At 59.5% G+C, this 15,394-nt stretch overlaps 1 protein-coding gene across 1 annotated transcript in view; it reads right to left on the reverse strand.

Moving 5' to 3' along the window:
• Positions 1 to 150: 150 nt before the first annotated feature.
• Positions 151 to 15,394, reverse strand: part of VOLCADRAFT_98108 (uncharacterized protein) — a gene marked incomplete at both ends in the record, with an annotated part of 24,042 nt that continues 8,798 nt past the window's right edge. The window contains 30 exons of the mRNA XM_002957032.1: positions 151 to 307; positions 351 to 416; positions 1,371 to 1,606; positions 1,855 to 1,956; positions 2,159 to 2,251; positions 2,559 to 2,721; positions 3,470 to 3,663; positions 3,910 to 4,179; positions 4,566 to 4,688; positions 4,849 to 4,977; positions 5,166 to 5,213; positions 5,354 to 5,474; positions 5,609 to 5,676; positions 5,839 to 5,956; positions 6,293 to 6,384; positions 6,469 to 6,741; positions 7,002 to 7,092; positions 7,573 to 7,875; positions 8,002 to 8,153; positions 8,271 to 8,831; positions 9,085 to 9,366; positions 9,520 to 10,559; positions 10,793 to 10,865; positions 11,000 to 11,248; positions 11,521 to 11,598; positions 11,876 to 12,037; positions 12,300 to 12,509; positions 12,767 to 12,987; positions 13,490 to 13,612; positions 14,122 to 14,191. Coding sequence (XP_002957078.1) covers positions 151 to 307; positions 351 to 416; positions 1,371 to 1,606; positions 1,855 to 1,956; positions 2,159 to 2,251; positions 2,559 to 2,721; positions 3,470 to 3,663; positions 3,910 to 4,179; positions 4,566 to 4,688; positions 4,849 to 4,977; positions 5,166 to 5,213; positions 5,354 to 5,474; positions 5,609 to 5,676; positions 5,839 to 5,956; positions 6,293 to 6,384; positions 6,469 to 6,741; positions 7,002 to 7,092; positions 7,573 to 7,875; positions 8,002 to 8,153; positions 8,271 to 8,831; positions 9,085 to 9,366; positions 9,520 to 10,559; positions 10,793 to 10,865; positions 11,000 to 11,248; positions 11,521 to 11,598; positions 11,876 to 12,037; positions 12,300 to 12,509; positions 12,767 to 12,987; positions 13,490 to 13,612; positions 14,122 to 14,191 — 5,868 coding nt within the window. The remainder of the gene's footprint in view (positions 308 to 350; positions 417 to 1,370; positions 1,607 to 1,854; positions 1,957 to 2,158; positions 2,252 to 2,558; positions 2,722 to 3,469; positions 3,664 to 3,909; positions 4,180 to 4,565; positions 4,689 to 4,848; positions 4,978 to 5,165; positions 5,214 to 5,353; positions 5,475 to 5,608; positions 5,677 to 5,838; positions 5,957 to 6,292; positions 6,385 to 6,468; positions 6,742 to 7,001; positions 7,093 to 7,572; positions 7,876 to 8,001; positions 8,154 to 8,270; positions 8,832 to 9,084; positions 9,367 to 9,519; positions 10,560 to 10,792; positions 10,866 to 10,999; positions 11,249 to 11,520; positions 11,599 to 11,875; positions 12,038 to 12,299; positions 12,510 to 12,766; positions 12,988 to 13,489; positions 13,613 to 14,121; positions 14,192 to 15,394) is intronic.

Here is a 15,394-nt window from a genome sequence, read left to right on the forward strand (position 1 = left end):
CCGCCGTAGCCGGTGCTGCTGCTGCTGCTGCTGCTGCCGCCGAAGCCCCGCTGCTGCCGGTGCCCTCAGCCAGCACCACTGCTGCCGCCGCCGCCCGACCAGCAAAAACAGCTTCTGTCCAACCCCCAACAGCGACCCGCGGTTCCATTATCAGCTTCCAGGGTCCCAAAGCCAAACCGGCCTTCTTATCCGTGCCGCCAGCGCAACCTCTGCCTGTTGTTGCAACGCAGCCGCCTCCGCCGACAAAACCACCGCCGGTGCTTCCTCCGGAGTCGATTGTATGCAACGGCGGTAGTTCCGGTGGCCCCTCCGGAGGTGGCAACGGCGGCACTTCACGGACGATGACTTACCCGGGGCCTGCCGCTGGCGGCGCGGATGCAGCCGCGGGGGTGGATGATCCCTTACTGGGCATTATCCTGCAGGCCAGCGGAAAGGCCAGGGGCGACAGAGGAAAGGGTGCGGCGCGTGGCGGGGGTGTCGGAGGCGGTGGGGGCCGGTCAGGCCTCCGAAGCAGCGCCGCTGCTGCTGCAAGAGCAACGGCAGGGGCGCCCGCTGGTGTCGTCGGCGGTTCGTTGGCAGCGTCCCTGGAGTTGTTGTTGGGTGGTGTGGTGGCTCCAGGGACGGTTGTCGGCGGTGGGGATGGTCCAGGGAAAACGGACGGAGGTCGCAGGGGAGGAGCCGGTGGTGGTGGTGGCGGTGGCCGTGGTGCTGGTTTGGGAGTACGTGGCCGTGGTAGCGGAGTTGGTGGCGGTGGGGTTACGAAGCGGCGATAGGGAGGCTGGTCGGGCGGGGTAAGTCCATGCCTTGGCTCTAGATACTCTCGATGTGATAGGAACATCAACGCCGTTTGGGTCGTGCGGTATCTATTTTGTTGTACAGCGTAACGAAAACTAAGAACTGGGTCCGTAAGTGACACGGAAGCTACTACTTCAGATCTCATTTGACGTCTGTATAGAACAGGAGGCGCGCCAGTCACGCAAACATGCAGCCTCTTGCCGAGCGACCGTACCTGACATCGCACACGTGTGCGCACGCTTACGTACATACGTACATGCATAACCCACGCACATAAAAGTACAGGCAAGCCATAAAGCATGGTGGGCACCTGACACGCGAGCCATCCTCATGAACCGTGCTAACAACAAACCGCCTGCGATGTGCGCCTGAGATATAAGGCTGCACCCTCTTTTCGGGCATCCCGCTCCCTCGTCCACCCTCCTCCTCCTTTCCCTCTTCCTCAGCTTCTCAGCTTCCTTTGCAGCCACTCCTCTGCTGCAGGCCGCAGCTCCTGCAACACCTTCGCCACCGCCGGATGCGCCCACAGTGCCTCTCGCCAGCGACCCAGCCGCGTCAGCCCTAGCGCGTCGTACCGCAGCGGTGGCAGCCCCAGCGCCGGCAGGATGAGCTCCGCGTACAGCAGCAGTGCGGGGTAGGCGCAGTCAGCTAGCGACAGCTGGGCGCCACCCAGAGCCAGTGTGGAGGAGGAGGAGGAGCGGCTGGTGGAGGACGCGGCGGTAGCGGTGGCGGCGGACTCAAGAGGGGAGGAGGGCGGTGGCAGCAGGGTCTCCAACTCCGCTAGGCGCTCTAGGAAAGCAGCGGCTGCCTCCTGCAGACCATGAGGTGATGTGGGGAATGTGAGCAGCGACTTGGGGGAATAGTAAGTACTTCAAAGCCGGGTCAGGAAAGAGGCGCCGGACGTTAGATGGCGGTAACGAACAGCTAGTCTTCACGCAAAAGTCAGGGTCTACGACGGGACAGGTTTGAGGGAGGCTCAGCTACAAAAGCGACGACCCACCGTCCCATCGACCCTCGCCCTCACCAATGCCCAACTGACCCCTAATCCGGGGACCGCACCTGCACCACTTGCTCTGATCGCGCCGAGGGCGCCACCTGGGGATACAGCCGCCTCAGTGCGGGCTCCAGATACAAGTCGTGGAAGCGGGAGATGAGGCGGGCCTGAGGGTACGGTTTAGGGAGGGAACATTGTGGGGCACCCTACGCGATTGACCCAGATGAGAAGATGAAGATACTGCTGCCGGCGCTTGTGGCTGGAGGGCGTTGAGTGGCCTGACTGTAGCTGGGTCTTGGCTTATGATGGCGTCTAGGAGTGCAGCTAGGAGCGGGGGCATGTCCCGCGTGCTGTGTGTGGCGCCGATACCTTGCTTCGCTCCAGGGGATCGGCTGGCAGCAGTGGCGGATTGGGGAACTGATCCTCCAGGTACTCCAGGATCACCTCGCTCTCCAGGACCACCTGGAAGGCACCTCAGCCAGGAGCGACGGAGGAGGGTGAGCAAAAGAAGCAGAGGAAGGGGAACAGGAGCGCCATTCGGAGCTGGACCGGGGGGGACAAAGGCGAAGGGAGCAGAAGCGGAGAAGGGTTAGGACCTCAGCCAGCGCTGCTAACCAAAGACAGCCGTCAAGTGAACCTGCCGGCAGGAACACTTGTTGTTAGTCATCCATCCCCGCACCAACAGCTACACAGGTCTTCCTACCAAGTGAAATAGCGATCTAGGCCGGATAAACCGAAGAAATGTATGAGATATTGCAAAATCTCGCACCTCCCGACGCCCGTCCTCGAAGTTGACGCAGAGGACAGGAATCTTGCCAAGCGGGTTAACTGCCAGGAACTCCTGGCTCCGCGTGCTGCCACACGGCACAGCCAGGGGTGTAAAGCACAGACCTTTTGCAAAAAGGGCGACCTTGACCTTGGCACTAAACTCGCTGTGCGGGTCATCGTATAATTCCAGGAGCTTAACTTGCATCCTAGGCTTCACCGTTGTTGGTGTGGAACATGTAATCGCGTTAGTTTTGTTGAAATATTGTCTAGAGCGAACACTTGCATGAGCTTGATTGTTCTGCGCAATAAACAAATATTGACGTTTCTGTGCCCGCACGTTCATGGCTCGCTGTATAATATTCAGCCGCAAGTCATACATTTGCATCTCCTGAAATTCTCTGGCGTCCTACCGATTGCTGGCGTCCTATCGATTGCCAACAAGGATAGCTACAACCCCAAACGGACATTCCGGTAATCTCAACCGAGCTTATTCGGAACTTCGGATAGTTTGCAATCTTATTTGCCAGTTCTCGTCGTAAGGGCCCTTCGTCTTACACACAATCCTATGATGTTTCGCCCCCATAACCGACAGACTTGAAGCCGCTCGTACAGTTGCCAGAGTTATGAGTTCCAGATGCTCCACGTACAATTGCACATATACATCCACAGTGTGCCATATACACAAGGCCATCGCATTGCCACAACAAACTATATTCTCAAGTCGTGTTGGAATTGTGCAGCTCTACGCACACGTACATGCTGGATGGTACCGGGTAAATAGCAGCGCCATAACGTGTGCAGCTGTGAGTTCATCCGTTGGTTAGGTTTCTCTTGATGATTTCCGCAGCTCCCTCCCTGCCGCACATCACACGAACCCTCTCCACGGTGGCGGGGGCAAGCAGGGGAACGAACCCACTTCGCGCGCTGCCACCACCACTGCCCTTCATCACTTGGCCAGCGCCACTCCCGTCGCCGTCGTTGCTGGTGCTGCCTACAGAGGTGCTCGTTGCCGTCCGAGCGGCCGCAGTGGCTCTCTGTAATGCTGCCAGGACCACCGCCGACAGTAGCAAGGGCGGCTCTCCACACGCCTTGGAGCTTACTGGACCCTGTACCAAGTAAGGCAGGTACGGGGTTGGACGAGTGAAATGCATCGTAGTGTACACGACGCAGTGTGTTCCGAGCAGGCAGCGGGGCCGCAACCAGGCAAAATGGAAGGACGCAGAAAAGGAAGGTCACCGCCCGCCACCGACGGTGCTTCGTTGCAATTTCGTTGACGTCGATGGTGGGTGTATTATGGGGCCATATGAGCGGCCTACCTTGCCAAATGCCAGCCTGCCAAAGCCCCTTCTCACCTCCGACGCCAGCGGTGCGTCATTCAGCATGTGCACATTGAGCTGCTGCGGGACACAGGACACCGACGGCGGCTTGTAGTTCCAGGTGCTGTTCTGTACGAGCGCACCAGTCGTACTGTCGTACGTGACCTCTTCCTGCAGCATCATGCCCAAGCCCTGTACGAACGCTCCCTCCACCTGGCCCAGGTCCACGGCGGGGTTCACCGGGCGACCCAGATCGAACATGATATCGGAGCGGAGCACTCGACGATCACCCGTAAGGATATCCACCTGTCGGAGGTGAAGGAACGTTTTAAGAAAGCGTTTTATGTGTGTGGGGTGAAAGGCGGAGAGCTGGGGAGGAGAGGAAGTGAGTGGCTGAGAGGAAAGCGGCTGCTAAGCGGTAAAAACATTCCCAGATGATTTTCGAAACGCACAGACAGGCGGCAATGCCAGGAGACAGTTCCTTTGCGAGTCCCAGTCTCCCAGACCCCTCTAATCCCGCAACAGTGGGACACTTTCAGAGGGATGAGAGAGACAGAGGCGCACAGACCTGATACGACCACTCCAGGGGGGGAACAGAATATTGATGACTCGCACAAGGACAAATCGGGCCCTAGTCCACCAGCAGCAGTCACCCCCCCACCTCCATCCTTTACCCCGGTTCCCCTCCTCACCTCCACCACCCCCAGAGCCACCCCCATCACGTGGTACTGCGGGGCCACGGGACCGACCGCAACCCCCCTGGAGCTCTCCGGAAGGTCCGACTGACCGCCCCAGGCGAAGGCAGACAGGGGGGCCTGGCAGAGGGCAACGGCGGACAGACGCGGCCGAGGAGGAAGTGAGATTGACCAGACGTACAGTCACCTTGCAAGACATGCGAACCTACTCCTCCTTGCCTCGCGTCTGCAGCAGCAGTTGGCGCAATCCTATCCGTCTGTCCGTTTCTCAGCCCCTCACCCTCCACCTGCCGTAACAATACGCCATGGACCCCAGAGCCTCCCGGGTAAAACCCCGCTCTCGCCCAATGCCGTACACTTCCTGCCGTACCATGACACCCATTGGAGTTGAGACCGCCGCCACCAAGTCCTGCAACACCAACAGGTAACGATTGCAAATTTGTGACGTGTACGACATCGCAAGGAGTACAACATACTCAGTACGGTAGGCCACGGTACAAAACAAGTGGCTGCTCTGGTGCGTTTCATTCCGTTCCGTAGCTGACCGTGCGCCGTTCCTCCCAATTACCCCGCCACGCCCACCACATACCCACGCACCCGCAGCCCGAAGTCCTCCCTTCCAGCCATCTTGGGGAGGGCAAACTCCTGCAGCAGACAGCCGCAACAACACAGGGTGTAGTGCAACATGGCGTGTGGTACGACACAGGCACGACATTACTAGCTGCGTATTAAGTCCTGCTGAACAGCACCCCAAACCCTCCCCGGCGCCACCCCACCCACCCTACCCGAAGGTTCTTGAGCAGCTGCAGACACGCCAGCCGTACAGCCGCACATGCAATCTCGCTTGTGGTGGACGCGCCGGTCACCCCGCTGTGTGGCAGCAGCTCGGTGCTATTGTCGCAGATCCTGAAGGGAGGGGGCCGGCGGGGCAAGAGGGAGCCCGTGCCGGGGGCCCGGAGTGAGTGAATGAGTGAGGGCGAAAATGCATGCTTGCGCAGGTGGTCTGAAAGGGTTACACGCTCCCATGCTCGGCTGCTCACCTGATGAAGCTGATGTCCAGCGGCCGACGAGAGTGGGGCAGCACCTCGGACAGAGTCAGAGCCGCCACCTGCACGTGCAGGGAGGGGGAGGGGGAAGGGGGGGGAGGGGGGGTTACTGGGTCGGGCGTGCCAATCTGTGGGCGGGTCGGCCAGGTGGCGAGGCAACAGGGAAACCCACGCACCCCCAATACACACACGGTGCCTCCCTGGGGCTCCCCCGGCGCCCCCACCTGCGCCACCTTGGTCCACAGCCCCTGGCCCATCTCCACGCCGTGACAAGCCACCTGCACCGTACCGTCCTGGAGCAGGCTCACGTAGGCCGGCTTTTTGCCGCGATACATAGTGTACCTGCGAAGGCGAGTACGGCATTATACGGTCAACTTGTACGACGCAGACGTGCGATACAAGTACCAGATATCTACGGCAAATTCGTGCAGGGCATTAGGGCCTTTGAAGGGGTCAGTCACCCCTTGCGTCAAGTCGCCCCTTGCATCCTGGCGGCCCAGCTGCTTCCACACGTCCAGAGCTCTCCCCCCACACGGTTTGAACTGCTCAGCATGTGGGGGCTTTCTGTCAGGTTTCAGGTGGATCAGACTTTGGATTTTGACGGTAGCGGATGTTTCCGAACCTTTTCCTCACACGGTTAAAGGCAATACTGTGCTTTGCGAGCCCTCACACACGCACCCCTGGGCCGCTCCCCCGACTCGCCTTGTGGGTATCATGGCCACGCCCCGTTTGCGCCAGGGGCTGGTCGCATTGAACGACTCAACAGCCGCCTGTGTGGGTGTCAGTATGTGCAGCGGGAGAGGGAGGGGCCTGGTCAACAGGGAAAGGGGCCAAGAAGAGCCACGACGCCGTACCTTGATTCGTTCCCAGTCTGCCACCCGCTGCAGCCGCGACCACATGTACGGCAGGGTGTACTGCCGCAGCGGGATGGTCTTGCCTAACGCGGTCGTGACGACGGGCTCCATCGGCGCCGCTGCCGCCACTCCTTGACAGGGGGCAGTGGCCACGTCATTCGCACAGTCCGGCTCTGGTGATGGCGGCGGTGGCGGCGGCGGCGCCTTGAGGAAGTTGGCCTCACGTAAGGCCTCTGGATCCACCTTCAGCTCGGCCGCCACGTGCTCCATGATCTGGAGGATCCAGAATCCAAAACCCGTGTGAATCCAAGGAAATCCAACTTTGTGGAATCGCGGAACGGATCGGTGGCCAGTTGATGCACTTTGTCTGTACTACACTGCGCCGTACACACAATGGCTCTTGACACCCTGTGCAACACCACAACAAAAGGTTCCGATCGCCGCCACCCAGATCGTGCCGATATCATGCCGTATAATCGTATGCTTTACGGATGCCCGCCCATGTATGCATATGTCGCGGCAACTCGTCTTACCTGCTCAATGACCATGGTGGCATTGATGTCACCGGGGCCCCGTACTGCCGTACGGGGTGGCAGGTTACAGCGCGCCAATGCAACCTCCAGCCTGCATGAGATACGGTACCCTCGTACACATCAACAAAGCCACATAAGCCGAGGAGGCATGGAAACAGGTTGGATGGGCATGGCTCGAGGTGATGGGCCGGAGGTATCCGACGCGGTAGGGCTGGGTTGGGTGCAGTTCCAGAATTCCAAGACACTTCTGCCCCCGACCTGTTTTGCTGCCCTGACTGCTCATTTGGAGATAAAGAACAGCGACATTGCGACCCATGGGTCGGATACGGCCTACGTCGGCCAGCTCCCGACATGCGGTGTGGTTCGGCAGACAAATCCCCAATTAATGATCCATGGGTCAGATTGAGGCGCATGACACCACCCCGGTCTGTCATCATCGTGCTCAAGAAGCCCAAATTTAATCCCGAATTCACTCCAATATCCCGAAGTCCCCACCACACAACACGCTGCATTTTAATCCTGAACACTCCTGCCTCTGCTCAACCCTCAAGCCACCGCGACTGTACTGCACCTGAAAGCGGGTATGTCGTACACGCTATCCACTGCCGCGATCATACCCATGGCATCTATGAAGCTGATGTCCCTCTGGGCGCCTCCCATCATCACCGCGTGGATGTCCAGGGCACGAAAGCGAGGTGGCGCTCGCCGCTGCTGAGGTGAAGACGTCTGATTCTGCTGGCCGTTGACGTTGCCGCTGCTGGCGTCGGGATCGCCGTCTTCCGCCGGGCAATCATCTAGTACGGCAACGTACGACACATCTGTCTCGCAGCGGCCGCCCCACATTACTGCGTCAGTATTGCGAGGCACTGAGATCCTGACGTGACGTACGACAAGAGGGGGTAGGGGACACGAGAGGTGACGGGAGGTTACCGGAGTCGATTCGTCCGGCAAGCAAGCTCGAACCGTAACACACATGGAGCCATCAAAGCTTCGACCTTACCGGACTTGGCGACCGGTGGCGACGGCCGCGACCGCCGCCACGACGGCGACTCGACGTGCGAAGGTGAGCTTCCCTCCGAATCCTCCCCCCACCCTCCTGCACCGCACCAGCACCTTGTTCAGGGGCAGCTGAAGTGCAGCGGACACTCCACCCTGGAAAGGGGAACCGCAAAAAGTCGACGAGGGCCGGGGTGGTAAGGGGCGGGGTGGTAAGGGGCCGGGTGGTAAGGGGCCGGGTGGCTGGTCCCACACTCCCCATTATACACTTACCTGTACGAAATCCGGTCCCTGGCACGAGCTGTGCACCACCACACAGCCGTCCTCGTCGGGCCAGGCCACCGCGCTCTGAGTCTCCATGTAAAAGTGAAGCTGGGAAGGGGTGACGTAGCGGCCAGAAACAACACTCATAGTGGTAGGCCGCGGCGGTGGAGACGCCGAGCCCGGCACACCTGCGATGGCGTCTGATCCGTCACGCTCGCCGCCGCCAAGCGCTGCTGCAGTTAGCGCCGCCGCCGCCGGCGCAGCTGCCGTCGACAGAACTTCGCCGACGTCGGACCCGCCTTTTGACAAAACGCTGTTCTTGTCGCCGTATGTATTGCCGCTTAGTAAGGAGGGAAGCACATCTGGAAGCTGGTAAAAAGATCGCGCACGTACGGCATCCGCAATCGAAAGCAGCGGTGCGTCGCCATCAGTCGATGTGTCGTACATTAAGTGTACGGCCTTGGCGCCGCGTTGCGCAGCCACGTGGCTGTCCAGATCACCGGGAGAAAGGCCGCGATAAGGACCGCAAGGATGCAGGTGACTCAACGTACGTTCAACTGCAAAAATGTACTGCGCATGCACGGACATACATGCAGTACTACGTTCACGTGTTGCCACGTAAGTTACAGCACATACGCATGGATGCCATCTTTGTAAACTCAGCAACAAACTTAAACAACCATTCATACAATCGAATGCGAACAGAGTTTCAAGTGTACGACTGGAGCTTCCATGTAAATTCGACACACAAGTCTAAGCGCCCATTCAAAGCCAAAACGCTGCTCCGTACACCTCCGTACCTATCTCCCAGTACGACGCCCACCAGCTGGCCAGCGAACTCGCACTTTTCGCCCACCTCCAAGAACGTCTTCTCCGCAGCTCCGCCCCCCACGGGAGGCTTCTCGCAAGCGTTGAGCGCCCCCCCTGGACCCACCCCGGCCAGGTCGGAGGCACCCAGGAAGCGAACCACCCCCGGAAGGGACACAGCGGGAGAAGCGTCGATACCCGCCAGCCGTCCACAAGCGCGGGCCGATAGTACGAACGCGCCGTACAGCGCATCCCGGTGTACGGGCACGTCCTCGGTGTACAGCGCCGTGCCGGACGCCTGGACGGAGACAGTGGAGTTAGTGGTTATGCAGTTAGCGGTTAGCGGTTGGATGGGAACCGCAGGACATGAAGGGTGGCGTCTGCTGCCACAGCAGGGCCGGTAGTAGCGGGCTCCTACATCGCAGGCATCAGGAGCTCCTACATGTCTCACCTGCAACTTGGACCCCAGTTTGGGTACGGCCTGAGTCACTGGAAGCAGCTCCGGAACCGCATCAGTCAGGAACTGGCGACCCTCCACCAAGGGTGGGGATGGCATGCGGCGCGGTGGCGGTGACGACTTGGACGAGCACTGGGGCTGCTGCTGCGGCGGCTGCTGATCCGGTCGCGAATGTGCCGTTATGCCGTGTCCGTTGGCGCTAATGATGACGGCTGCTTCAGCAGCGCCATCTGCGTCGCCGTTGACACCTCCGTGTACGGCAACCTTGGCGGCGCCGTGGACACAGTCAGCACCTCCATCGCCGTCGCCGTTTTCCACACCGGTGGCGGCCTTGATCACGTCCACTCCCGGCGCCGCTTGACTCTCCGCAGCCGGCGGCGTTGGCGATAGGCCCAGACACGCCATAAGCCCCTGTGCAACCAGTCCCTGCGCGATGGCCACTGCGGCTACTGCCTTCTCTTCATCCCCCCCTGCCGCCGCAGTAGCACTAGCAGCAGCCGTCACCTCCGCCAGGTCCATCGCCGCCAGGGCCTCCAGTGCAGCCACTACGGTGGCTGCGGTGGCGGCCTGGTTCCGGAGCGCCGCCTCCGCCGCCTTCGCGCGCAGGCACTGCCAGCCGTCCAGCAGCACCACTGTCGCGTCCTTCAGCTTAGCGGCGTTATGCTCCGAAACCGAATCATGTGGAGCACCGGGAGCTGAAGCGCCGCCGCCAGGAGTACGGACACCCACCACGATCCTCACCTCCTCCACCACGGGCCGCGGACCTCCTGCCTCTTCAGCGGCGGACAGGCGGACGAGGACTGCGGCGTTGGCCACCGCAGCGGCGTTGCTGTAACGCTCGGCAATACGATGGCTCCAGAATCTGACCCGTGGGTCGGCTGGCGGCAGCGGCACACGCACCGCCGTCAGGATGTACGAGGCGCCAGGCGGTAGGGAGGGCGCAGCACCGGTGACGAACTCCAGCAGGTCAGCGCGGCGGACGGACCCGTGGGTCTCTGGGTCAGATGACACCACCACCAGCTCCACTTCCGACCCTGCAGGACCGGGACCGGGAGCAGACGGCTGGGGATGGATCCTGTGATCCGGTCTTGGCAGTTATCCCTCATCGACTAAGACGGCTGATGGTTGGCAGTTAATGGTCACAGATAAATTGTCAGCGTTTCCCGGCAGGAACGAGCCCCTAAAGCACAGTTAGCAAGTAGTCGGCCGTTGCTGCAGGAGCATTCGAAAAGAGCAAGCAACCTAACTACCGAGGTAACGAACTTACCGGCCGCAGCCAACAGAGTTGCGACGTCACTCGGCAGGGAGCGCTCGCGGGCGAGCACCAAGTTGCCTCCAACCTGCAACCAACGAACCAACCAACCAACCACGTAACCGACAACCAGGTCAAGCAATCTATCAGTTGAACTCAAACCGGGCGCTCTGCTTACGCGCTCCGAAGCCCCAGGGACAAGGGAACCAGGGGGCCACTCACCGTGGCGGAGTTCCGCACGTGCCGGCCGGCGATACGGTACAAATGGGCCGACGTCTCCGCCGCCCACTGCCGTACACCGAATGCCGTACCCACCACATCGCTGTTGTTGTCGGCCCCGGTTCCCCCAGGTGCCACCGCCGCTACTGCTACCTCTTCCTCCGCTGCAACCCCCTGGGCCCTATGCGCCAGGTGGGCAGCCAGCCGCTCCAGTGTGGTACAGGCGCCGATGTGAAGATGGTACGACACCTCCTGGGGAGCACCACATGGGGGGCCCCCGAAGTGGGACAGCTGTTTCTTGTCTAAGGGAAGTAGGGTAGGGCCCTATCATAGTTGTCACGGCGATATGCCGTATATACATACCACCCGCATCCGTTTGTGGAATCCGGTCGTCGTTGGAACTTGGTCGCTAAGACCTGACGGTTTTAATTCAGCTTTGATATGCACAAGATGCACATAGCCACCACTAGCAGAATCAGCTCCCCCACGCCTTCCCTGCCTCCATGTCCGCTTTCTTCACTCACCCTCGCCGACGTTGCTTCTTCACAGTTCGCAAGGCCATCGTTCGCCGCCACGACCTCCAAGCGCTGCAGCTCCGGAACCTGCGCGGGCCATGCGACCGCTGCCGTATGCTTCCCACCTGATGAAAGGGAGCGCCTTCCTGCCAGTCGATTACATCCAGTCCATACATCGAGCGTGTGCAGCAAACGGCTCATGGTTCATGAAGCATCATGTCCGTATATTAGCGGTACGACATTTCCTCAGTACGACACATATGTACAACTCAGCTCGACAACGGCCCCCGCCAGAGCTGCCTCCCCGCCTCTTGTGTCTCTTTGCGTCTTTCCCCTCCCCTCCCTCCCCGGCCCCTGTCCGCACCTCCGCCACCGCCACCAGCACCTCCTCCTCCAGCGGCCAGTCCTTGAACACCCCGTGCCCCGTGTGGCCCGCCACCAGCCGCCAGGAGGGGGTTGACCCTCCTGCTGCGGCTGCTGCCAGGCGGCCTGCCTCCGAAACCAGCTGCTCCAGGGAGCGGGGTACCTGCGGTGAAGGCGGTGAGGCGGCACCAGCTACACGTGAAAGAAATATATGTTTGTATGTATGTGTGTCTATGGGAGACTCTAATGATGGTGACCTAGGTTCTCGCTCGCCCGAGGCCACAGCCCTTCAACAAGACAACTCCGCACCAGCAAGCACGGCGAGCAGATGCCATGCTGCCGGAGCAAAAGGCAGTGTACTCCAATACCGAGCTACTGAAGCTCCCTCACCCCTGTCCTTACCCCCTTACCCCCCTCCCTCCTACCTTGAGCACCTGGCGAGATCCCAGGGAGATCGCCGTACAGGAGGAGTCCCCGCAACTGCCACTACTGCCGCTACTGCCACTGCTGGTTACGTCGGCAGTGCCGCTGCCGCAGGCGGTAGCAGCGACTGGTGAGATGGATCCAGCCGCAGTAGCGCCTGTCGTACGGCGGCGGCACAGGTCCTCGATGTCCGTCACCTCCGCTGCCAGGCTCTACAAGACCACCAAAGGCAACCAAAGAAACGGTTGTACGGAGTGTTACGTTCTTATGCGGCTGCTCTTGACATTACTGTCAATGCACGAAGGGTCTGATGCCATTTTGGACCACCTTGTAGCACATGGGAAGGGAAGACGGGTGTATCGGAGCCACGCGCCAGGCTGTCCAAACGACCCGCGGGTCCTCCGCCCTCCCCGACACACGCCTACACATGCGGACACCACCTCCAACCTCCATCCCCTCAGGCACCCACCCTGCATGCCGCCACAATGGGTCGGTAGCCCGTGCACCGGCACAGGTTGCCATCCAGCGCCCGCAGCAGCGAGCCGTCATCCGGAGTAGCTGGCGTGGCGGTGGCATCGGCACCACCATCAGCGGCAGCAGCAGCTGCGTTGTGCAGTGCTGCGTGACATGCGACCGTGAACCCAGGAGTGCAGTACCCGCACTGGGACGCATGGAACTCGGACAGACGCCCTGAGGGGGGTGAGTGCACAATAGGGGTAAAAGATGTGAAAGACGCTGCCCATCCTGGACAGCCTGCCTTAGGGTGACAACCTTATCTGAAACGCGTGAGCAACCGGTGCAATGTCCTATATAGGCAACACAACCCCGCTGTGAGCAAGCCGCACCAGCCGTGCTCCAGTTGGGACAGTCTTCGGCCCCCTGGCCCTTGGGCCCCCTCAGCAGCGGGGCTCGTATGCGCCCGTTACATGTTGGAGGATAACGCAGCTCCAGACGGTAAAACACACACACACACACGCACACGCACACACACATACACACACACACACTTCACACACACACACACTTCACACACACACACACACTTCACACACACATACAACACACAAACACACACATACACACACACACAGTGCAAACCCCCCTGGTGAGCAGCCAAGCACCACACACAGCCGTATCCGTGAGCAGCACGCGACCACGGCACGATGTGTTCCACACGCATACATCGCCGTACCTGCTACCAGCGACGTGCCGTACGGCTCTGCTGCTGGAAGGCCCTCCGCGGTGATCACGGAGCGGCCCAGCACCGAGTAGACGGGTGCAAGGCAGGAGTTGAGGGTGCGCAAGTGGGGATGGCCTGGGGGCATGTGCGACACCAGGAATGTAGGAACGCGAGCAGAGAAGCAGAGAAAATGTGGAGGGAAGGGGGTAGCGTGGGGATGTTGGAAACGAGAATGGAAGCAGAGGGTGGGAAAGACGAACCACGAGCGAGTAAAGCTGATTCCAAGGAAAGACTGATGCGCTAGAAGTAAGGATGCAGGGTTGAGGATACCGTGGACTCGATCGGAGGCAACACGGGGGGTCGGGATTATGGGGATTGGAAATAAATGCAGGGCTCGGCTGCATGAGCGCGTGTAAAATTCGGTAACAGGAGCAGCCAGAGACGAACATCCCAGAGGTGAATTTGTTTAGCAGCCAAGGTGAGGAGGGTGAAGCTAAGGGTTGAGTTAATCGTGACGAGGCAGTTGCTGAGCGTGCATAGAGAAACACGGTGCACATATAAAAAGTTAGTTCGGAAAATATGTAAAGATATGAAGGAAAGGCAGGCCAACTTAGCCGGGGGTCTCTGCTCATTATTAGGCCCACCATCGCGCTCCTCCTCAATTGCGACTGTGCAAGCCCCGCAGCCACCTTCGCCGCACGCATCTCTTACACTCTGCGGTCGGTTGAGAGAGTGCGCAATACATGTGAAGTACATATCAACGCAAAAATTACAATCCCGTTGAAGCCAACCAATTAGTAAACACGAGCCGTTCCGGCTCCAATGTAAGCGAATTAATATCCATGCCACCGCTTACAAGGTAAATGTAAATGCATAATTAACACCTCAAATAACATAATTCGTCACATCAGTTTCTTAAACATGACAGCGCGTTCGGCTGAAGGCACGGGTCGATACAGGAACAGCACCGTGAACGATGTCGCCGCTTTGATGAACGCCGCCAAGGGAATGTTCGCCGATTTTGAAGGTATATCGAAATTCTGGCCGTTAATCCGCAACACCAGCGCGCTGCTGCAAGCTGCAGCCATCATTCGCCGTGCATGCTTCGCAAATCAAGGCCAAAAATCTCTGAATTGGCTTGTCGCAACAGCTTAAATAGAAGCCAACAAAATTAATTACAAAATGCCCTATATCGAAGCATGCTGTGAAAAAAACTGCCGAATTGCAACATGTCAACCTTGTCTTGGATTGGGCTTAAGCCCCACATAGACTTGCCCGGTTATCGGGCAATTGTGGCCGTTAATGGGGTACGCGGAGACCGGTTACCAGGTGGATGGTTACCGGGGGTCGTTAATGGGGGTGGTTACGATTGGGTTACCAGGTTGATCGTTACTGGGCAGTAACCGGGGCTGGTTACCGGTTTGAAGACTATCGTTTTTCGCATTAATTCACAGCAGCAAGGACAGCCCTCTATGGCCGGTACTCAGCTCAGTGTCTTTTTTTAAAGTAATATATTCCTTAAAAGTAATAAACAGGCCATTTTGGCGTTTGGAAAAAAGGAATTAACTGAGGCCGATCCTCAAAGCCCTCAGCACTCCTCCTCTGGCGATCTAAGTGATGCCCAGCACTGTGCTGCGTAAGCATGATGCTGCGTTTGCGGCGGTCCTGGATGATGTCCATGCCGAGGTAGTAGCGCGCCTCTCCAAGGTCTCGTACTGCGAAGCAACCAGCTATGGCCGCCTTGGCGGCCGCGACCAATTGCAGGTTGTGTGCCGCCACCAGCATGTCGTCAACGTGCACGAGCACATAGATTGAGCCGTCGGACCCGCGCTTGACGAATAGTGCGGGGTCGGACATAGACGGCTCATAGCCTAGCTTGCCCAACTCCGCCGCCAGTTTCTCGTACCAGCAGCATGG

This window comes from Volvox carteri, assembly GCF_000143455.1.
Source record: "Volvox carteri f. nagariensis unplaced genomic scaffold VOLCAscaffold_68, whole genome shotgun sequence".
In the NCBI taxonomy this organism is placed as follows: Eukaryota; Viridiplantae; Chlorophyta; class Chlorophyceae; order Chlamydomonadales; family Volvocaceae; genus Volvox; species Volvox carteri.